At 34.9% G+C, this 21,818-nt stretch overlaps 4 protein-coding genes across 7 annotated transcripts; all 4 read right to left on the bottom strand.

The window, feature by feature from the left end:
• Positions 1-1,494: 1,494 nt before the first annotated feature.
• Positions 1,495-3,721, bottom strand: LOC121238996 (40S ribosomal protein S26-3-like). The gene is made up of 5 exons (XM_041136117.1): positions 3,621-3,721; positions 3,443-3,535; positions 3,235-3,319; positions 2,973-3,103; positions 1,495-1,791 (listed from the first exon to the last, which is right to left on the bottom strand). Exons 1-5 carry the CDS (start codon positions 3,621-3,623, stop codon positions 1,717-1,719), a joined length of 387 nt encoding a protein of 128 aa, XP_040992051.1. The 5' UTR covers positions 3,624-3,721; the 3' UTR covers positions 1,495-1,716.
• Positions 3,722-4,706: 985 nt separating this feature from the next.
• LOC121238975 (superoxide dismutase [Mn], mitochondrial-like) lies at positions 4,707-7,489 on the bottom strand. The gene is made up of 6 exons (XM_041136087.1): positions 7,089-7,489; positions 6,871-6,917; positions 6,642-6,767; positions 6,483-6,539; positions 5,944-6,021; positions 4,707-4,905 (listed from the first exon to the last, which is right to left on the bottom strand). Exons 1-6 carry the CDS (start codon positions 7,429-7,431, stop codon positions 4,813-4,815), a joined length of 744 nt encoding a protein of 247 aa, XP_040992021.1. The 5' UTR covers positions 7,432-7,489; the 3' UTR covers positions 4,707-4,812.
• Positions 7,490-11,539: 4,050 nt separating this feature from the next.
• On the bottom strand, positions 11,540-16,460 carry LOC121238952 (UDP-xylose transporter 3-like). Of its 4 annotated transcripts, none has more exons than XM_041136059.1 (9): positions 16,320-16,460; positions 16,187-16,226; positions 15,895-16,087; positions 15,308-15,492; positions 14,805-14,872; positions 13,236-13,368; positions 12,759-12,920; positions 12,324-12,596; positions 11,540-11,956 (listed from the first exon to the last, which is right to left on the bottom strand). In XM_041136059.1, exons 3-9 carry the CDS (start codon positions 16,013-16,015, stop codon positions 11,840-11,842), a joined length of 1,059 nt encoding a protein of 352 aa, XP_040991993.1. In that variant the 5' UTR covers positions 16,016-16,087; positions 16,187-16,226; positions 16,320-16,460; the 3' UTR covers positions 11,540-11,839. The 4 variants fall into 4 exon arrangements, with proteins under 4 accessions (XP_040991993.1, XP_040991995.1, XP_040991991.1 ...); XM_041136061.1 differs by having other exon boundaries at positions 15,895-16,064; XM_041136057.1 differs by having other exon boundaries at positions 16,187-16,249; positions 16,320-16,446.
• A 3,938-nt stretch (positions 16,461-20,398) lies between these two features.
• LOC121238972 (expansin-A8-like) lies at positions 20,399-21,818 on the bottom strand. The gene is made up of 3 exons (XM_041136085.1): positions 21,575-21,818; positions 21,100-21,412; positions 20,399-21,010 (listed from the first exon to the last, which is right to left on the bottom strand). Exons 1-3 carry the CDS (start codon positions 21,711-21,713, stop codon positions 20,707-20,709), a joined length of 756 nt encoding a protein of 251 aa, XP_040992019.1. The 5' UTR covers positions 21,714-21,818; the 3' UTR covers positions 20,399-20,706.

Raw genomic sequence — 21,818 nt, 5'->3', positions numbered from 1 at the left:
TCATACATCTCATTCTAAAAAGTTAAACCCATCTCAATCTAAAAAAGTTAAACTCATCTCAATGAACCTATAAAATATTACTATTCACAACTCAACTCAACGTCCAAACATAGCCTTAAATTGTATTTAATCCTACTCGAAATATTCTTGAAAGTCCTTCCATTCACAAGATACACACACCTTCAACCTTATGAGCATGACAAAAAGTGGCTTGCAATAAAAGTTTAGAAATTTAGAGTTTAAACCTTCTCAAGAGTGTATGATACATACTAACATACAAATAATAAAATGTTTCACCTGCAAATTTAGAGTAATAAGTTAGTCATTTCTTCTTCTTTTTTGTTTTGTTATATTATCAATGGATATGGGGTTCACAAAAGTCAGATTGCTTCTCTGACGTCTTAACAAAAGACATACATACCATCGGAGCAATCATCAGAGACGTATCAAAGTTTGTCAAGTTAACCTATCTTTCAACTGTTTGCTTGCACCATATCTGTGGACCTTAAAATTTGTAACTTGACCTCTATATCCCCCTCTTTATCTGCATTAGAAAACCTTAGCAGCCATCTTCCAGTATACTTTTAGTTAAACTTACGTGTTAACCTTTTTGATTACCAGAAGAAAAGGCAAACCATACCCAAGAACATTCATATTCTCCTCAAGGACAGAAATAATTGCCGTGTTGAATAATTTTAAGTGATCATGGAAGCAACCCAAATGGCTGGCTTAAGACCGTTCGTTGTACATCAAGAAATAGCTATAAATCAGGAAGGACATGGCTTTTTAAGTTTGGACCAGTCAAATTATCATTACTTAAAGCTCAGTGTTCAGGGACTATTGCACCACTAGCAATAAGAACGAAGTTTATAGTCAACATCTGGGTTCAAAACGCAGTATGCCTAAGGTAGCTACTGCCATGGTTACAATTTCTGGCTTCATCGCTCAAATTTGATCTCTGTAGTCTGTTCATCCCATATACAGAGTAACTTGCCTTCATGCGTGTGTTCATAAGAACAGGGGGAGCGCGAAAATTAGTACCCAAAACTATCTAACCAGCCTGTTAGGTACATCAGTGATCATATTCATCAGGTTGGCATATCTGTGATCTAGTTCACCAATTAGAACGGTCAGGCAAATCCCATCTTCATCAAAGAAGGAAAAATGAAGTATAAACACCTAATAAAGAAAAGGCAGTTCAATCACTGAAATCCAGCAACCAATTTGCTAGTGAGTATTGCACATCTGAACATATTTTCAGAAGTAATGCTATACACCATACTCTTATCCTATTTTAATCATACTAAATAGCATAAGACACATTCACCACCATTAAATGATAAAGAAACATACAATAAATAATTATTTAATGGTAATAAATGTGCCACATATTACTTAGTAGGATGAAAGTGAAATGGTAGTATGGTGTAAAGAATTTTTCTATTTTCAGTAGCTACCTATCATCATGGTTGAAAAGTTAATATCTAATGGGAGTTCAGAAAATATTTTACTTAATATGCACTTAAAAAAGTTCAAAGTTCTGCATCAGCTGTCATAACTCGGTTTTTCCGCACATGTAACGGAATCTAACCCACATAATACTCAAATAGGAGTCGCAATCAAGGTCAAAAATACATTTATAGGTAATATGCAAAAACATGAGCAGCAGTTGATACTGAAAGTATCAAGATAGAGTGAAGCATGCTGTAATGATCCTCAAGATCGAGCAGCAACTGGTGCACCAGCAGGGCGCGGTCCTTGACCAGGTGCACCTGGCCTTTGTTGATCCTCCTGAAACGACAACAAAGCAGAACAGTAAGAAAAAGGCACCAAGAGAGTATGGAGACAGGACACAAAACTCGATGAAAACAAGCCATTGCAGAGATATATAATACATCACATACAGAAAGCTCATGAAAAACAACAGGAATGCATCAGTAAGATGCATAAATTCCGCATGAAAGCAAAAAAAGGAAGTCAACTATTAGACTGCTAGTATGAGAAAAAATGGTTGCCACCATCTTCAGTAAACATGGAATCCATGTTTAGTGGCCAGAAGACATTGAGGGAAAAATTATAGTTTATTTTGCATACCATCAGATATTAAATTGTTTTGGATTTCTTTTTCTCTTTTCACCATTTCTCGTCCACGTGCCAGAAAATGTTCCACACTGTTCACTGCTAGTCTCTAACAATCAATTCCAATCAAAATTAACACAAGAACTCCAGAGTATTGATTGTAGTCAGCCATTGGCATTTGGCAGTAGAATCACTTATATGCAAACCACCCAGACTCAACTTCAACTTTCATTCATTGTAACAGGGAAGGTAAAATACATATAATCAATCTAAAACAAGTTCTCATAGAGACATAGGACAGGTTTTTGTAGTAATTATATCATAAAGTTTAATGTAACTTCAAACTTCCATTCGATACATGTTTTGGGTCAAAAACTTGTAAAATTAAGCTTGTAGAAGCCTTGAATAAGTTGAAATGGCAACCACAATATGCACTCCACATGCAAGACACGCAACGCACAAGTGTAGGCCCATGTGAATTATGATACGGTGGCTATCAGCACAAAAATGCAAAGCACCAAGAAAGATCTAAGTACTCTTATGACTTATCCCTCCAACTCCAACGGTATATTTTGAATATAATAGTACGATAGAATGAATATACTCAATATAGCCAACAAATTCGCAAGGCCTGAGTGAAATGTTCTTCCAGTGAAGTGACAGTCACGTACAAAAGGCTGCATCTAACAAATCTATAATCTTGGGGTCGGCAGAAATACAAATGTATCAACTAGAGGTTTGCTGTCAAATATATAGATTCAACTGGCACAAAATTAGGCCATGAAGAACAACAGCCCTGTTTTCTTTCAAAACACAATATTCAGAGACCAATGTAGAAAATGATCACTCTTTAATACCATCAACCCGTCAATTACAATAAAAGAAAGGCATACCCGGCGTCTAAAGCGTTGTGGGGGTTCACGCTTCCTCCGGTTAGTACGAGATCGAACCCTTACAACATGAGCATGGATTGCGCATGAAACACAGTAATGCATCTTCACGTACAGCTTTGGAAGTGTGTATCCTTAAAATAGCAATGCACCCACAAATCAAAACATCACAAGAAGTTCATAACCATCAAATTGAATCACTAACAACAGAGGAAAAAACAATTAAGAAAAATTGACCAAAAGAGTGAGAAAATCATTTTTGTACCATCGAAAACACAAGCTTCTTGGACATCTCTAACAGCAGCTTGCTCAACGATGTTCCTCACCAGAAATCTCTTAATAGCTTTGTCCTTTTTACACAACACCCATATACAATATCAATATTAACAAACACGCCAATACTCGCACTTTAAATGAATTTAAAAATCCTAAAATGTTATCAGCAACAAAACAAAGCAAACAAAAAAGCATACTTTAGGGCAGCATTTGCCGCAGTTGGAGCAGCGGATGAACTTGACGTGGCCACGGCCGTGCTTGTTGCGTCCACCATTCCTGCGCTTGAAAGTCTGCGCAAACGCACGCAATTAAACAACAGCTCGCAGAAATAAATCCAGTAGTGACGCTCAAAACGTGAGGCTTTGGATATCTTACCATGGTGATTGGGGATATGAAAACTTAACCCCAAAACCCTAGATCAGCGCGCCTCCGTCGTCCTCAGACTTTGATGTTCTAGCGCTTTTGTATTGATATATCTGGTGAAACCAGTGAATGAAGGGTATATATACTTGACTGATTAGGGTTTCATTGTTTTAGCGGTTAAAGTGGATCGAATCGGGTCTACAGCAATGCCAAAGACCCGTTTAGTTTTTTTGTTTTTTTAAACAAAAATGAGAGTGATACAAAGAATACTATATCACAATTATATTAAAAAATAATATTAAAAAAATCAAAAGACACACTAAAATAAATAAATTTTACAAGACTAATATTTTATTAATCGAGTAAAATTTATTGTTAACGGGTTGTTACTTTATCATTCCTTAATACTATCGACATTTTTTATTAAAACATATAAATGATTCATGACTGATGAAAAATGATGTTAAAAAATGTAATAAATGGTTAGTGATTGATGAAAAATATCGCATCATATAATAGAAGCATATAGTATAACTTGGAAATTAAAAATTATTATATTGAGATAATAAAAACAATAAATAAATATTTCAATTTTTTAAAAAAATAAAAATCTTTTGCAATATGTTTTTTTAAAAATCTGAAAATAATCCCTATTTATTTAGGCTTTTAATAAACTGTTGTTAAATAGTGAAATCTTTGCTTTTGTAGCCTGGTTGGCATAACCCTAGCTTTCAAAATGAAAATCTGGAATTTGATACACCTCTCCCCCAAATAAAAAATAAATAAATGGTGAAATCTTCATTTCCTCTCTTTTTTTAATCCCAATTTTCTTTGAATTGGAAAATTTACAAACCCTACAAAAAAATATTATTTTACTTATGAACCTATAATCTAATATCATATTATAAAATGATAAGATGATGATAAAAAAAATAGATGATGAATAGATTTGCTCTTTTATTATACGGGCAGTTTTACCAAATTATGACGCTTGAGATCTGCATTAAACAAATGCCAAAGTTTTCAATAGCTCCATTTAAATTTCTAAATAGCTTGAGGAATTCTGAGAAAAGATTGTCAGAATTAGGATTCAGAATATAGCATGGAAAAAGAAAATATTATTATAGGCTTTATATCTGATACATGGGAAGATAACCAAAAGGCTCTTTTTTATTTTTTTCACACAGTACAAGGCTTTATTGTCTCAAGGACAGTTTTTCTCATAAACTTCACTCGCATATTTCCAGTTAATAACCTTCCATATGTTCTTCAGATAATTGGCTTTCACATTATGGTACTGCATGAATAAAATAATCTCACTTGTGAGATTTTAAGTTGAAAAATACTTTATCTAACAAATAAATATATAAAAATAAAATTATAATGACACATCATACTGTAAAGCTTGTTTTATTATAATATAAATTTGATATCTTATATCAAACTATATCAGTTTGTAAATTTATTTTATAAATACTCATATTTAGCACTTCTCTCTTAATTTATAACCGCTAAACAAAATCATGTGAAACAACATGCAGATCATTCTATATTTGCGGATGCCCAAATGGGATGACCAGGGTGGAGAATCCATGATATAACATTAAATAATTACAAACCTATTTGTTATCTTTTACTTATCTGCCAATCATTTTATGCTACTCTAGATGATAATGAAAATGTTATAGTGAAAAAGGTGAAAAAAATGGTTAAAAAAGAAGAAGACGAGTAGCACTTTTCCAAGCTGAAAATACATGCAAAACAGGGCAGATCTCTAATAAATCTAACAAATTCATATGCAGGATGTGTGCCAATAGTAGGATGTTTGTCAAAAGAAATAATCTTCGGATCAGCCACTATTTGGCAGCAGCTGGAGCACACCTGACGTGTGGAGTTTTATTTTTTTTCTTCATTCTCTTTCCTTTAACAAAACTTGAGGAGAAAGAGGCCGAAGAGAGCTTGAGGAGAGAGAGAGAGAGGTCAGGGAGAGCTTGAGGAAGGAGAGAGAGAGAGAGGTCGGACAGAGAGATTGAGAGAAGAGAGAGGTTGAAGGTGATGGCTAGATGTGACATAAAGTTGAAAAAAAAAATGTGGGTGGTAAAATAGTGACTGATGTATAGCAGAACTCTTGTCAAAATAGGTTAGACAACATGAACACTATTTCGTTTCTCATCCAAATTATTAACACACACTTCCAATGGGTAGAATTTGAAACCATCTAAAAACTTTCGTAAGGGTCTTATCTAATTGGATGCTTGGAAATTATGTGACATACGAAACAGCCAAATTCAAGCTATCAGTAGCATTGAAATAATACCAAAACCAGCAAATTCACCTGCAGGTAGTATGCATGCTCCCAAACATCTATTCCAATCAACGGAACCAAAGCTGATCCTTTAGTTACAAGTGGATCCTGTAAGTTTTTTTGTCAGCAAACATAATTCCAATGAGGATCTTGTCATTCCAACGAGGATCTTGTCAATATTAGCCATTTCAACCATCTATCCAATGGATTGTTTAGCAATCGAAAAAGTAACAGTGGAAAAGAAATGATCTTTCTTATTTTTTCATCCACCTATCCAATGGATTGCCTCCCACCTAAAAGATTTGGGTATTCACTGTTGAACTACTGTTTTCTTTTTCTTTTTTAGCCACCACTGATCAACTACTAATTTAAAAGTAACTTCACACTACTGAAAATTTGCATAAAATTTCGACTGCAAGCAGCATCAACCAGTCCTGCATATAACATGTTTAACCTTGGAACATAAACGAACACTGTTAAAATAAACTTAAAGACTTAACAAAACCAGAAGGCTGAATGGTCTTAATTAATTAGTCATACAGCAAAGCTCTGATCATGAGCATATATACCTGGTTTGCAGTGGTTTCAACTGAGAGCTTCTTCTGCTCTTTATCCAGAGCAAGCCACTGTTCAGAATTCAATTGGTTGAGTTAGATATCCATCCAATTCAAACAGGATTTATCTGATGGAACTCACAAAACTGCTCAATAAAGGTTTCGAAAACTTACAATCCATCCGGAACCTTGCAGAGCAGCACCTCTTGCATTGACTTTCTGAATCAATGCGTCAAGAGAACCATACTGGGTGTCAATGGCAGAGCCTAGGGAAGGCTTTGGGGGCTCACCACCCAGTTCCTGTCATTACATTCTCGGAATGTGATCAAAGCCCCACAAAATGACATGAATGAAACCTTAATCATCATCTTGAAAACGAAACAAAAACAAAAAGTATACATACTTTAATGGGCGAGAGATTCTTCCAGAAAATAGAGTGATTTATATGACCTTTTGCACAGGGAAGTAGTAGTTAATGGCTAAATACAGCATCTAATAACCGTGATAACCACAAAGAAGAAGGATTACTAATCAAGTGTATGAAATCAAACCTTTTGAGTTCATTTTTACCAATGCAGAGTAATTACATGCATGTGAGAGAGAGAGAGAGAGAGAAGAAACCTCCGCCGTTGAACTTGATGGAGCTCTGCAGCCGGACGATGGTGGGGGAATCAGCCACGGAGAGGGCATGTTCAAGCTGGAGGAGGGCCTGGTTGAAGTTAGTGACGTAGGACTGGTGGTGGTGCTGGTGGTGGAGCTTCATGATCTCTGCCATGATCACCGGCTCCAGAGCCCCGTAGTCGTAGGGAAGGTCTGGCAGAGAGAACTCCGGTAGCGAGAACCCCGTACTCGACAACCCACGAGCAAAGCCATGCTTATGCACAAGTCTCAATCCTATGGCTTTTCTGCTCACACTTCGTAGAGCCATCCACAAACCTCTCTCTCTCTCTCTCTCTCTCACCATCCTGTAAGCAATATATCAAGGAGTGGCCGAGCCACTAGCCAGTGAGTGAGTCACAGTCCCATAGAGGGAACGTGGCATAAGTCAAGTAATCTCGTCTGCCACGACATAATTCAGATGAAAAAGAAAATCGATTTCCATATTCAATCAAGACATCGTTTGGACGATTTCTTTTGTTAAGCTGCATAGGTTTTACCTACCTATAGATTTTAAAAAAATTAAAAAATTAAAAAACTGCCTCAAGTTAAAGTGAGGTTTAGATAATAAGATGATATGAGATCAGTTGAAATGACAATTGAAAGTTAAATAAAATATTGTTGAAATATTATTTTTTTATATTATTATTGTTTTAGAATTTAAAAAAATTGAATTATTGATTGTATTTTATTAGGAGTGTAACGGGTCCGGTTTGATCCGGTTTTGAACATAATTTGAGACCGAATTAGTATGCACTAGTTTTACATTTTCAAGAATCGATTTTATACCGGTTATTCCCCTAAACTGGTACTTCCAATTTTACCGATTTGATTCAGTCCGATTTTTCGATTTTAATATACTAAATTTTATATTATATAATATATATAATAGCATATTATATTATGTAATACTATAGTGATAATATATTGTAGTATATTATAATATATATTATAATTGTATTATAGACTATAGTGATTATAATATATAATATAATTATAATTATAATATATTATAATATATAGTAATATAGTATCAGTAAAACTATTAATACGCACTATATAATATTAGTATAACTATTAATGCAATAGACTATAGTGATATAAGATTTTAAAATTTAATATTATATTAATTAATAATTTATCATATAATACAAAATTATTTTATATATAATTATATATTATATTATAAAAAATTATAATATATATATAAACCGGTCCGGTTCGGCTCGATCCGGTTTTAGAAAAAGAAAAATCAGAACCGGATCGATTTTGACCGGTTTTAAGAAAAATAAAACATGTATCGGACCAAACCAAACTCGGTACGGAACCAAACCTACCAAACCAGTTTACAGGTTCACCGATTTTTTTTTTACACCCCTAGATTTTATGTAGTAATTTGTAAAACTTATAATAATGAGATGGGTTAAGAGTGTTTTTTAATCCAAACTTAGCCTAATTCACATGCCTTTAGGGTGTCGAGGGGACGGGTTCTCATAACCCGACCTGCCCGCACCAATCTGTTCGGCCCACAAGGATAATAGGCAGAACCAATGTTTAAATTCCATTCCAGTGATCATTTTGATTCAAATGTTGAAACGGAATATTTTGGTACCAGTGTATTACAGTGTACCGTTTTGGAATTAATTACATATTATATATAAATATTTATATGTATATATAAATTAACAACTAATGGAATAAATGCTTACATAGATATATATATATATATGTAAGTGTGCATCATATATGTGTATATATATAAAAGAATTAAAGATTTATAAAATGAATATACGTCAAAAAAATCACAAACTTGAATTGAGACACAATAACAAAGAAAAAAAAAAAGAATAGAGAAATTGTAAAAAATAATGATATTTAAAAAAAAAAAAAGAGAATGATTGGACATATTTAAAGTTACAAAAAAATTAAAATTATATAAATACATACTATATTCTAGAACTAATTAAATATCATTTAAATTTAAAATTTACAAAAATGTCATTCAAGCACAAAAAAATTATAAAAACAATCTGAAACGGAATAGAGACCGGAATGGCCGGAATTTGACATGAAAGGCCATAACGGGCCAAAATTTTGAGTAAAACGAAACGAGGAGGTATAGTATACCAGATACTACACCAGAATGAAAAATTCCGGTTGAAATGGAGCGAAATTTAAAACTATGAGTAGAACCCCAAACAAGGGAGTGGGCAAGCCAAAGTTTTGAATACCGTGCCGGAATAGTAATCGGCACAGGAGAGATAGGTGTTTCGTACTAGGTCAAATATCGATCATTTTAGTGTGTTTCGGTCAATACCGATCAATTTTCGATGTACTGACCGGTTTTCAGTGTACTGGCCAAAATTTTGTATTTTTAGTATATTTTCATAATTTTTACTCCAATTCTCACATTTGAAAACTATTTTCTTAACTTTTTGTAATTTCCTTTTCTCGAGAATTGAAAATCAAATCCATACTCTCATTTTCGTGACGAAGATAAGTGATTATTTTTTTTAATAGTTGAGTTGAGAACTTAGAAATATTATTGAATTTTGTAAATATATGTTTTAACTTTTTACGACTTGTATTGATGTTATTTTAAAATATAATTTATACATATATAAATTATATATTTATATACAAATTATTCTGAAATGGTACCTTACCACCGATACGAAAATATTTCGTTTTATCATTTGGTTCCTAAATCTATCTCAACTGATCATTACAATTTTTTCAAATCTCAATATAAAATATAATAAATAATTTAACTATTTCAAATATTAAAATAATAATAATATTAAAAAATAATATTTTAAAAATATTTTATCATCTCAACTCAATTTAACATTCAAATAAACACAGCCATAATGGCTTAATCATATTCAAAACTTTGGGGCAAACTCCTTTAAAAATAAGATCAAACGAATGGAGGGTACCCACCTGTTCGCCTGCCCAATTTCATACAAGGCTATTTTCTCTCCCATACTTTTGACCTCTACCATCAGCATTAGCCTTCATTTTTTTCTTCCGTTCTTCATCTCCTCTAGCCCCCTCATTCTTCTCCTTCTCTCATTCTCCTTCTCTTCCTCTTCTTCTCACATTCCTTTAGCTTTCTTGTTGCAGATCCATGGTCGTGGGTCACTTGAGCTGCTTGTAGCCGAGAGACCCACAAACATGGTCATCGGTCTCTTGAGTTGGTTGTACCGTTGGTCTTTTCAACCCGTGGCCATGGTCGTGGGTGGTGCTATGACTCTTTAAAATCCTATGGCCAAGTCGTGGCTGTAAGTTTTTGCAACCCATGGTCATAACTTGGTCGTCTGCATCCTTGTGTGACCCACGACGAAGACTTGGCCAACAACTGTGGATAAGTTGTTCTTCACTATTTTTTTTTTTTAATTTCTAGTTGGATATATATTTGAAGTTTGATCTATATTTTGGGCTTTGAGTGTGAAGATTTGGAGTATAGATTGAAATCAGGAGACAGACATGTAGGTTTGTCTAGTTGCACATTTTGTTGGGCAAAGTGGTACATGGTGGGTTCAAAAGGGTAATGGTTAAAAAATCGGCCCGTCCGTTAGACGGAAGTGGACGGACAGCGGCTCAAGGTGGGGCCGGGAGCGGGTGGAATATAATTATATTACAGGTTTATTATAAAAAAAAAAAATCCTATAAATTAAGTTAGCAATTCATGTAAATATGTAATTTAAAACCTATGTAATAAGTAACGTCTCTATCATTATTCTAACGAAAACACACATTTTTTCTAAAAAAACAGAAAAGAAAAAGAAAACACACCTTGAGAGGAATATTGATGGACCACGTTGTTAGCCTTTACGCTAGTTTTGTCACTCTAATGATTAGTGGAAAGAAAAGACTTGACACGAAAAATCTCAAATATGTGCTCAAATTTTATTGATAGACGAATATATAATCATACGACTCATACCCTTTTATATCCTCAGTTCCTTAAAAGCCTCCTGTCCTTCTTTTACTTATATATATATATATATATATAATATATATATATATATATAAAGGGTTCCTTAAAGCAAAGAATGGGATAAAAAAAATATATAGAAATGATAGAGTTACAACTTTACAATTTTTCTACAATCTTTAAATTAAAAATATTATTTTAATTTTGATTTTGATTTGATGTGTTTAAATTTTTCTAAAAAAAATATTATTTTATGAGCAATGCTACATACAGTCTCCATCAAAATGATACTTTTTTTAAAATTATATTTTTTAAATGATACATTTTGTCTTTATATTTTTTTAAAATTATAATAATATCCTTATCAAAATGGTACTTTTTTTATTTAATGAAGGGTTTGCACATGCAGTCCCCGCAAATAGAATTTCTCTTATTTTATTGATAAGTTGTAAACAAAATGTAAATGGGTTGTAACTCAAAAAAATAAGTTTCCATTGCATTCCCAAAAACCATAGTCTCAAAGGACTCTGTGTATTATATGGCAAGAGCACAATGTAGGGACATTAAGTAAGAGCTGCCTACCTCCCATCAATCTGCCCTCCTAGAATATGCTTTGTTTCTCCCAAGTCATTTACAAAATAGTTATAAGCTCAGATACCCAAATCGTTGCTATGCAATATGTGGATGACCTTACCAGCAACATCTTCATTGCTGGACTGGTTTGTCTACCAATCTTGAGCTTGGGCAAAATAATTAGTTTCTGATTGCCGTGGCTTTATGCATGCAGATCCTTGTTTGATTTCCACGAAGGGGCCTTTGGAGCAGCGCCATCACCTAAAATCGCAGCTGCATTTTCTACACTTAAAAGAGGATCAGATTCGCTTTCCTTTGCCTACAACCAAAAAGTACAGAGGTTTAGCATATTCATTGCATATGGTAATAATACTACAGTTCGTGTTGGGAAATTTCCAAAAGTGCAGTGCACAGGAAAGGGATTTACTCTGCAGAAGTGGGTCTGAAGGGCCCTGTTTAGAGAGGTTCCGACATCAAAAAAGAGAGAGAGAGAGAGAGAGATAAGATATATATGAAGAAATAAAAGTACCGATAAGATATGGAGTTTCCTGAGAGATGAAGTAGAGAAACATTTTGGGAAGGTGGAAGATCCAGCTTTGTCCAATTCTTTTATCAAATAATAATCTAAAAATGATACGAAACCCCTTACATGTAGAAGATGAGGTTAAGGAAAGAGGTTGAAGTACCTGGGACAACTGTGCTGATGCCTCATTAGCCTTCTGCTGGCTCTCAAGAGAGCAAAAGTAGGAATAGAGTGCCATCCCAACTACAGCAACCAAAATTCCTAAAATATTGCGCCAGTTAAATGGGTCATGAAGAAGAATATAGCCAAAGGCCAAAACTAGGCACGTTTTCAGATGTCCTAGGACCTGATAAGTGACAGCAGATGTCTTCCCAATAACCAGAAAGGTGCTGAAGTTTACAGAAACAGAAATCAGGCAGGAAAGGACAATGAAGAACTGCAATAAAGACAATACACAGATCATAGTTAAATTAAGAAGCAAAAGAAATTAGAAAAATAGATAAGCAGAGCCAAATTTTCATAAGGGTGGGCGCCGCCCGGGGGGAGGGGGGTTTTTATGTAAAATATCTTAAGGATTGGTTCGGTTCTTAGTACTTACCAGCACTTGAGGGGTATATTTGAAAGCAAAGACATTTTGATTAGTCAAAAGCCCATCCAAGAATGGGCCAACAATGAACAAAGTTAATGCCTGATAGGGGCAAGACTGATAAAGAAGTTGGGTTGAAGAAACTTTGAACTTCTTCTGGATTGCATTGGTCATCTGCAAATAATTGGTTAAGTTCTTAAACAAAAAAAAAAAAAAAATACCAACCATGAGAAAATACCAGGTCCCAAGTAATACCTATAATGACTATTAGTCTATTACTTGTTAAATGCAGCATCAAAGGCAAGCACTACATATGAAACAATTTGGATGCTTTGGCCAAATATGAAATATATCTTCTCCTTTTTCTTCACGTTCCTTTTCTTTTCTTTTCCTTTTTTTTTTTTTTTTTTTTTTTTTTTTGGGCAGGGACATGGAAAGTAGGAAGCAAAAACACGCAACGTAGTAAAAGGACATTTCAGCTTAGGATACGATCTGAGCAATACAGGTTGTGATGACTGCAAGCAGAGACAAGAAAGAACCCAGGGCATTGAGCTGAAGATCAGTCACCGTTGCAATTCCAACACCAAAAAGAAGGATGACAAGTGAAAATTGGATACTCCTACTGTTTACAGGTGAAAAGAAGCATCAGTAAACAGGTATATGTATGGAGTACATCTAGTCAGAATAGGATCGACATGAATTATGAAAGCAGAAACCCACTTCACATCGATAAACTATCATAGAAGACAAGATCATAAATGCAGGCATGCATGGGTCAGAAATCATGCACAATCTACCTAATCTGTAGATTTTCATCCAAAAAATAAGAAAAATGAAAGAAAACAAAGATATTAGACAGTCGGTTGGATTCATACAGAAGACAATTTAAGGATTAAATATCACAACCAAAAAACCATGAATGTCTGCCTTATAAAATTAGTGCAGATATCATTTCGTAGACTTACTTTTACATAAATTTCATGTCCCATAATAACCATGCAATCTTCAATCTAGTGCCAAGCATCAATAGTTTCTTGGCGAGAAATGCCTTAAAGCCAGTTGGTCTACTACAAAGCCTCTTAGCAACTTGGGCTAAAGTCCATCTCCACCAGGCTAAGTATTGTCAAAGATGGAAAGGTTTCAGTCAAGTTAGGTCGTGTTCACGTGCTGAGGATTGTCGCTGATACAATTTCTCTGTCGAAGACAGAGATCGCCAAAACCCACCAGATGATGAATTTAGAAATGATTGCAAATGTGTGAAATACCACAAAAAATAAGAAGCCTTTTCTTTTTTCTTTTCTTTTTCTTATTGAAATCAACATTAGATAGGCTTAAAATATTGTACCAACGTCAATTTATCTCTCTGTACCAAATCCTATTCTGTTTCCTCTCAAGATAAGCAATATAAACTCCTAAATTGCTTTCCAAATTCAAGGCTCTTTCTTGGCTGCGGCTCCAAGGCAAGTACCAGAATCCATCGCTAAAGAGAACCAAAATGCATTTTTACATTGTATCCTTTTGCATATGAGCCTGTTTAATATATTTACTCAGACGCTAGATAAAATTACTGAAAATAGAGCACGTACATTTACGCCCCGTTTGGATTCACAACTCATCTCACTACTATTCATCAACTTTAACTTACAAATCTCACTACTATTCACAACCAATCTCACTACTATTCACAACTCATCTGAACTCATCTTCGAATCCAAACGAGGTGTTAGACACAGCAAGCATATACAAAGGCTTGTGTGCATAGGAATAGCAACAAACCCTCATTACTAGACCGCACAAAAACCATAGAACTCTATACACAAACTATAGGCAAAACAAAGAGGATCACTTCAAGGTGGCAAACTAACTGAAAAATGATACACACAATTGCCGACCCTCACTAGGAAGACAATTGGGTTAACAAAGTACATAATCAATCCAAAGCAGAAAGCTCAAAGTGCTTTATATAAATTAGGTAGAAATCATATACATACATCTGAAGAACATAGATATAGGCAGGAAATTTATCACATAATGGGTCAAAGATTGAATTAAAGTTACCTGAATTTCTTCCTAAAGAAAAGAGTCTCCAAAAGAACAGTACATGGAATAATCGCGAGTTTTGTCATCTAAGATACAAAACCAATAGAGAAATGTTCAGAAAATACCACACCAAATCGAAGCATTAAATTGATTAGCCAGTAGTATGAGTGAAACTACTTATCAAAATAAGTATGAGCGAAACTGAAACTAAGTCAAATTCATAAAAGATAGCATGCATAAATCATTGTATGTACAACACAATATCTCAAGATACAAATTAGAACTAAAAAGTATGTATCCGTGTGGATCAATTTAGGGGTCAGGCAAGATTTTTTACACCAGAAAGAATGACCCCGTATTGCTTAGACCACATGAACCAATCGATCGAGACGCTAGCATCACCAAAGCATATATATTATATTTCAGAAATGGGAATGGATGTAATCATGTAATTATGCTGCTGATAAAACAAGACAAAGTTCAAATCATAGATTTATTGGCCATGAGTTATAGGAGATTACCTGGTAAAACCCAACAGAATTGAAACCCAAGCTAAGATTTAAAAGTCCAATTGAGATTCCATTTAGTACGCCGAAACCCATTACGGTTCTTGGATCAAAAGGCTTGTGTTCGAACAATTTCATCCATAATGCCACATGAAGAGAACAAAACGTGACAAGAAGATGCCAGCTTGTCAAGGTCGTGGCTGCAGCACCCCACTTATCGTAAGTCAGTATTCTCCACTAAACATCAAAGACTAAAAGCTGAACAAATGATGAGGTCGACAATAACAATTCTAAGCAACCATATTATGAGAAACAACCTAACTACTTCCTAACACTCTTACCTGATACAGTATTAACAACCACGCAGGGTGGTTCAGTACCCTCGACAACCATTAAACCACAGATTATCAGTTTAAGAAAAAATGAGAGCCTTTATTTCCTATTACCAGTTTACCACACCAAGGCACACATTTTTGAATAATCTTGTTTTTGCTATAATTTATAGATCGAAGAACCAATACTCAATGCCATGTTAAAACATCACAAAACTTGTGATCTAGTACCAGTTTTATGAGGCTGAGCATACATGGCTTACTACTTACCAAATGTGAAACCAAGAGTGCTAATGAGCGCCTTGTTGCAAATCACGATCGAAACCGATGACACCACCGACAAGCTCAAAGCCCCAATGGTCCCCAGCTGGAACCTCTGGCTCTCACTCATCTTCGACGCTCAAATCTCTGTCCAATCCCAACCTTGAGTTTCTCTGGATCTATCAAAACACCAATCTCGACACTGCACAGTCAATACACATCGCATACAAACATGAATACGTCACATATACTTTTCAACGTATACATAAATACGTTCCAAAAGAAATGCACGGATTCTTACCTCAGACGGAGATACTTTACCGCACAAAACGGGAGCTCATCTGCGACTAAACACATAAAAAAGCTTATATGAATGGGAAACCGAAATTAATTAAACCCGGAATTCGGATACAGAGTTGCAGAAATTGACGTACCGAAACCCTAGATCTGCTAGTGCATGTGAAGAGTCACCGTTCGAGAATCTGGAAGTGAGATTCTGTGGAAAGCTAATCATTCAGGTCGGAATTTATAGAAAAGCTCCGGCATTGGTGGGAAGAAAATGAAACAGAAATGCGGGTTATTAATAGGAAGTGAATCCGTCGTCGTTTTACATCAGATTTACAAAGTGGAACTTTAAATATAATTCTTTTATAATTATATTAGATAAATGAAATGAGTTTTAAAACATAAAATAAATTCCTAATTATTTATTATTTAAAAAATATCTTATAGATTTTGAGAGCAAAAGTGGCTACATGTAACTAAAGTTTGAAAGAAAAAATTAAAAAGATAAACAGGGATAGGGAAAAGAGTTGATGATGGATGCATGTGACTCTTTAACAAATTTCAATATTTTATAGAATTCAACTAAAGAATGTGAATTATTTTGCAAAATAATTAATTTAAAAGGAAACAAATAATCAAAGAGGCAATTAATGCATGCATATATATATAGGGCTGCAAACAAACAGAGCTGCTCGTGAACAGTTTGGACTCGACTCGTATAAACTCGATTCGGATTCGGTTCATTTGATAAATGAGTTGTTCGTGATCACTAATATTGGTTCGAATATTAAACGAGCTAAACTCGTGTAATCTCGACTCGACTCGGTATAGGCTCGTGAACAAAATTCGTATAAACTCGATTTGATTCGTTATGGGCTTGTCACAATACTCGTAATATTTATATATATATTATATTATTTACTTAAGTGATAAGGTTATGATGTATTTTATTTTAATATCTTTTATTTATTTTATTTTAGTCTTTTGAGTTTGGGCTTTTTGTAGTTGATTTATAGTGTTTTATTTCTTTTGGACTGTGTGTGTGAAGTTGATGTCCAGCCCATTTCAAGTGAGGGCCCAGCCCCTTTTGATTAAGCTATGCGTTTTGACCATAATAAAACCTAGAGCTCCTTCATATTTATTTTCTTCTTCAATGCGCCCTCCCCCCCCAAGCCTCCCTCTCCTCTTTCTTGTTTCGTCTTCTTTCTTCTTTCGTTTTTTTTTCTTTTTTCTTCTTTCATCTTATTTCTTATTTCTTATTTCTTCTTTCTTTCTTTCTTCTTCCTGCTGTAAAGAATCTACACACCGCCACACCTCTTCTGCGTCGTCGTCCACCTTGCGCCACTGCCACTGCGCCTCGTCCTCTTCCATCTCCCTGCAACTCTCTCTCTCTCCTCTGCATCTGTGTGTTGCTGTCGGTGTCTCCCTCCACCATTGAACCCATGCCATAAAACTTGAAACAAGTATTTAAGTCGTGAAGTCCAGACAGAGTCGAGTAGCTCGAGTCCGTATAAGCTCATTTATTTTTGGTATTCGAGTTCAAGCCGAGCTCGATCTTAATATATGTTAGGCAAGCCGAGCTCGATCAGAAATCTCTAATATTTTCCGAGCTCGAGTCGAGTTCGAGCAGATATATATGTTAATCGAGCTCGCGACCCCCAGTTCGAATTCGACTCGACTCAGTTCGTTTGCAGCCCTACATATATAATATATATTGATGGAGTTTTACTACACATCATTCACTATTTATCTTTACACTCCACGTCTAGTAGTTTTTTTTTTTCATAAGGTGTGGAGTATTTTTCGTAGAGTGTAAAGTATGAGATAGTGAATAGTGACTGATGAGAATAATTATTCATATAGATGTAAGGCTAATCATATGCTACTAGAAGAAATAGCTTAAAATATCAGGTACAAGAAATTAAAAATATTGAACAAAAAAAAAACATTTGCATTTCTTTAGACTGGACTTTGCATTATTCACTTCCGATTATCTTTCTTTATGTCGCATATATGTTTATCACGTCAATAATATTACGACCGACAACACTCAAGTATGTGTTATGGGTCGAGAGGTAATACTTTTCATAAATAAACACGACATATCGAATTTCTATTTTAAATGCGATGAAGTATGAAATCAGCATTCATACTCAAAAGACTTTTATTCTTATATCAAATTAAATTACCACTTATTCTAAAATGTTTATCCGTGAAAATAGATAAATTAAATCATTTAGTAAACATCACGTAAAATGCAAGTTTTATAGCCTACCATTTTTTTTTTTTTGCGTGATAAAAAATTAAATAAGAAATGTATAGATATTTTAAAAAAATGAATATAATATTTATTTTGATCTCAAAACTATTGAGTTGAGTTTATTTAAACTTTAAAGAGCAAGATCATAAGCATAACCGGGCTTTTGTCAACGTGGAAGAAATCGGACTTGGGAGCCCATGGAGTCTTTACTATGGTAGGAGTAGGGGTGTAATCAGTTCAATCCGATCTGATTTTAAACAAAATTTAGGATCGAACCAGTATACATTAATTTTCTATTTTTGAAAACTGATTACGTATTGATTATCCTCCTAAACCGATATCGCCGATTTTTTTTATTCCGGTCCGATTTGGTCTGATTTTTCAGTTTTAATAGTATTAGTATTAAGGCAATATATATACGTATACTAATTAATTAAAGTGAAATGTAATTAATATACTAATGTATATTAATATTACTAATATATTGTATTTATTAAAAAGAATATGTTGAGAATTTATTAGGCCATAAAATTTTATTAATATATATATTTTTTATGTTTAAAGCAAATGATCAAATAAATTTTCATGTTTAAAATTAAAATTTTATGTTATAAATTATAATAACATTATCTTATATATAATTAAAATTTATATTATTATATATATTATATGTATAAATTTTATATAATATAAAAAATATTATATATAATATTAAAAAATTAATTTAAAATATATAATATAGTGAATCGGTCATGTCCGGTCTGATCCGGTCCTAAAAAGTATAGAATCATAACCGGATCGATACCGGCCTGTTTTGGAATTACGGAAACTGGTTTCGGACTGACTAGTTCGAGTTGGTCCGATCCAATTTTTCAGTTAAATTTTAAAGACCTAGGTTGAAGGGAAACAAATGAGATGACTTGGGCCCGTTTGGATGCAGAGGTGAGATCTCATCTTATCTAATTTCAACTAACCATATTTGGATACAGAAACATTTTCAACCCAACCCAACTCATCTCATCATTATAACTTTCTCAAATTTTCATACAAAATATAATAAATGATTCAAGTTTTTCAAATCTCAAAATAATAATAATACTAAAAAATAATATTCTAATAATATTTTATTCAACTCGTCTAAAACTATTTCATCTCATCTAGCTATCAAAATGGACTTGCTGGCCCATCAGTATGCGCTTTTCTAAACTGTTTGCCCATTGGAAAAATAAATGCTCGTCTCCTTTTGACTCATTGCTTGTGAAAAAAAACAGGGAATAAGCATATAATACATAATAAAATTGATCCTAATTTTGAATCAAACCCCAAAATTATAAACTTCATCCTCATAAAGTCTCTTTCTAAAATAGTAACGAAGATTCACATTATTTGTCCTAATTAATCATTCTATATGCCTCGGACCACATTGTACCCCCGCGGTGGATCCAATAAGACTATTGCGCAATCAAGATTTTAAATTCTGAACATTTACGTTACGTATTTATCAAGACTTGACTTGTCACTTGAACTCTCTTAGAAATTAAATAGACTTAGATACATCAATTCAACTGAGCTTTTTTCTAAAGTTTGCATGGATCAGATTAGGTCTGTGCACAAAAGGGTCTGGCCCGACCAATCCGAAAGGCCCGACTTGGGCCCACCCGACCTAAAATCGAGTTCAACAGATCAAACCCATTACCGGGTTTATTAAGCCTAACATGATAACATCAGTCGAAACCGATGAACCGGAGAAAACGAACAAACGCACTCAATGCTCAGAGCTTTTCTCCATTTCTCTCAAACCCTAACCTCTCCTTAGTGCAGAGCACTGCACAAGAGACGTTTGTGAAGTTGAGACGGAGACGCCTCGCGATCAGCACGGAGGAGACGGAGGAGCGTGGGTGCTCCAGCTCGAAGTAACGACATTTATGTTGCCAGCTCTAAATGTCATTGTCATAAAGAAGAAAAGATGACAGATAATGGATGGGTACACTCTTTAATACTGAATAGCACAGATGTTACAAATTGGAAATGGAATATGGATACATAACAAAGACTATATCACAACTATATTATGTGAGAGGCCCAGCGGGTGCATTTTAGCAACCTCAGCAATAGAGAGCCAGCCACTTTCCCAGACCTCCACCTACAACACACTCCGGCTCTGCTTCTAATAAATTTTGTAAAATGATGTATACAATCTCTAGTGCGTGCAAGCACTTTGAATTCACTAATCTACCTCCAAATTATAGGGGGGTGAAAAAAGCAAAAAATAAAGTTTAAAATTGACCCCCAGCAAAGGTCTGACCAAAGTTCCAACTAGCAGGCACAACGTTATAGCTTGTCACAGTCCGGCCATCGCTGGTGGTGACTTGGAAGGACAGGCTTTGGCCATTCATGTATGAATTGCTCTGCCAGTTTTGTCCCCAGTTCCTTGACATTGCTTGCCATCCTGTTTTCGACCCCTTGATCGAGACAGCATGAACATCCCCTGCACCTCCCACGTTGGTGATCAATACCAGATTGAAGTAAGAGTGTCCATTAATGGTGTATCTTATTCCTCCTTTCTTCATGCAGGGAACTCTGTCATAACAAAAAACCAGCACATTTTTAGTTTGATGGGCAGCACAGACATGCTTGCTACCATAAAGTTTAGCTTTTACTTCTCCTACCTTCGAAAGGACACTGGCACAATTCCAGCGCGGTACTGTGCAATTTGCAGGAAAGCGGGCTCTGCCAAATCAAAATGTTGCAGTGGAGGATTGCACCATCCGCCATTGTCGTTGGACAACGCGAGATTAGGGGGGCAGAAGTTTGTCGCCGTGACGATGATGGAGCCGGGCAAGCACCATCTGGGGTCATTGTTGCATCGCATTTCATAGCAAGAACCGCAGCTCAAGCCATTGTTGAACAAAGCTGTGCTTAGTGCTGCAGTGTTTGTTCCGTACCCCTGACTGTATAAGTTCCCATACCCACATGCACCTCCTGCAAAAACCCAAAAACACTCCCACATCAAACACAATTCTCAAAGAAGAAAGGATTTGATTACAAAGGATTTAAGGAATCCATCTGATTCCTTAACATTCACCAACACTGACAGGTCACAACAGTATAGAAGAGGGTGAATTTACTTAGTTTTGGACTTACCCATTGTGCCAGAGGCATCACCGCCGCCATAGAAAGTGGCGTGACCACCTTGCCATCCTCCATAGTCACCGGCAGTTCCATGAAGGTGTAGCTGAAGAATGAAAAGAAGAAGAGCAAAGGAGATTACCTGAGCTGCCATTGCAAGGCTCTTTTTTTAATAATGTTTAGAAACAGAGGAGCTTAGACAGGGCAGGTTTAGTTGAGTGTTGTGCTGAATGGTGCACGGGCTTCTATTTATAAGGAC

This window comes from Juglans microcarpa x Juglans regia, chromosome 7D, assembly GCF_004785595.1.
Source record: "Juglans microcarpa x Juglans regia isolate MS1-56 chromosome 7D, Jm3101_v1.0, whole genome shotgun sequence".
Classification (NCBI taxonomy): domain Eukaryota; kingdom Viridiplantae; phylum Streptophyta; class Magnoliopsida; order Fagales; family Juglandaceae; genus Juglans; species Juglans microcarpa x Juglans regia.
Note: the sequence above shows the minus strand (reverse complement) of the source record. Positions and strands in the feature narration are given on the sequence as shown.

What these genes read in the sequence shown, in the direction of transcription:
- LOC121238996 (XM_041136117.1), bottom strand. An exon ending in GCGGCAAATGCTGCCCTAAA is followed by an intron (nt 3,320 to 3,442) that starts GTATGCTTTTTT and finishes TTGTGTAAAAAG; the next exon opens with GACAAAGCTATTAAGAGATT. An exon ending in CACAACGCTTTAGACGCCGG is followed by an intron (nt 1,792 to 2,972) that starts GTATGCCTTTCT and finishes TTGTCGTTTCAG; the next exon opens with GAGGATCAACAAAGGCCAGG.
- LOC121238975 (XM_041136087.1), bottom strand. Translation starts at nt 7,431, where the DNA reads ATGGTGAGAGAGAGAGAGAGAGAGAGAGGTTTGTGGATGGCTCTACGA. An exon ending in TTGAAACCACTGCAAACCAG is followed by an intron (nt 6,022 to 6,482) that starts GTATATATGCTC and finishes AAAAACTTACAG; the next exon opens with GATCCACTTGTAACTAAAGG. An exon ending in AGCATGCATACTACCTGCAG is followed by an intron (nt 4,906 to 5,943) that starts GTGAATTTGCTG and finishes TTATTCATGCAG; the next exon opens with TACCATAATGTGAAAGCCAA.
- LOC121238952 (XM_041136059.1), bottom strand. Translation starts at nt 16,015, where the DNA reads ATGAGTGAGAGCCAGAGGTTCCAGCTGGGGACCATTGGGGCTTTGAGC. An exon ending in TTCTTTAGGAAGAAATTCAG is followed by an intron (nt 13,369 to 14,804) that starts GTAACTTTAATT and finishes ACCTGTAAACAG; the next exon opens with TAGGAGTATCCAATTTTCAC. An exon ending in AATATACCCCTCAAGTGCTG is followed by an intron (nt 12,597 to 12,758) that starts GTAAGTACTAAG and finishes TCTTTATTGCAG; the next exon opens with TTCTTCATTGTCCTTTCCTG.
- LOC121238972 (XM_041136085.1), bottom strand. Translation starts at nt 21,713, where the DNA reads ATGGCAGCTCAGGTAATCTCCTTTGCTCTTCTTCTTTTCATTCTTCAG. An exon ending in TGATGCCTCTGGCACAATGG is followed by an intron (nt 21,413 to 21,574) that starts GTAAGTCCAAAA and finishes GGGTTTTTGCAG; the next exon opens with GAGGTGCATGTGGGTATGGG. An exon ending in GTGCCAGTGTCCTTTCGAAG is followed by an intron (nt 21,011 to 21,099) that starts GTAGGAGAAGTA and finishes TTGTTATGACAG; the next exon opens with AGTTCCCTGCATGAAGAAAG.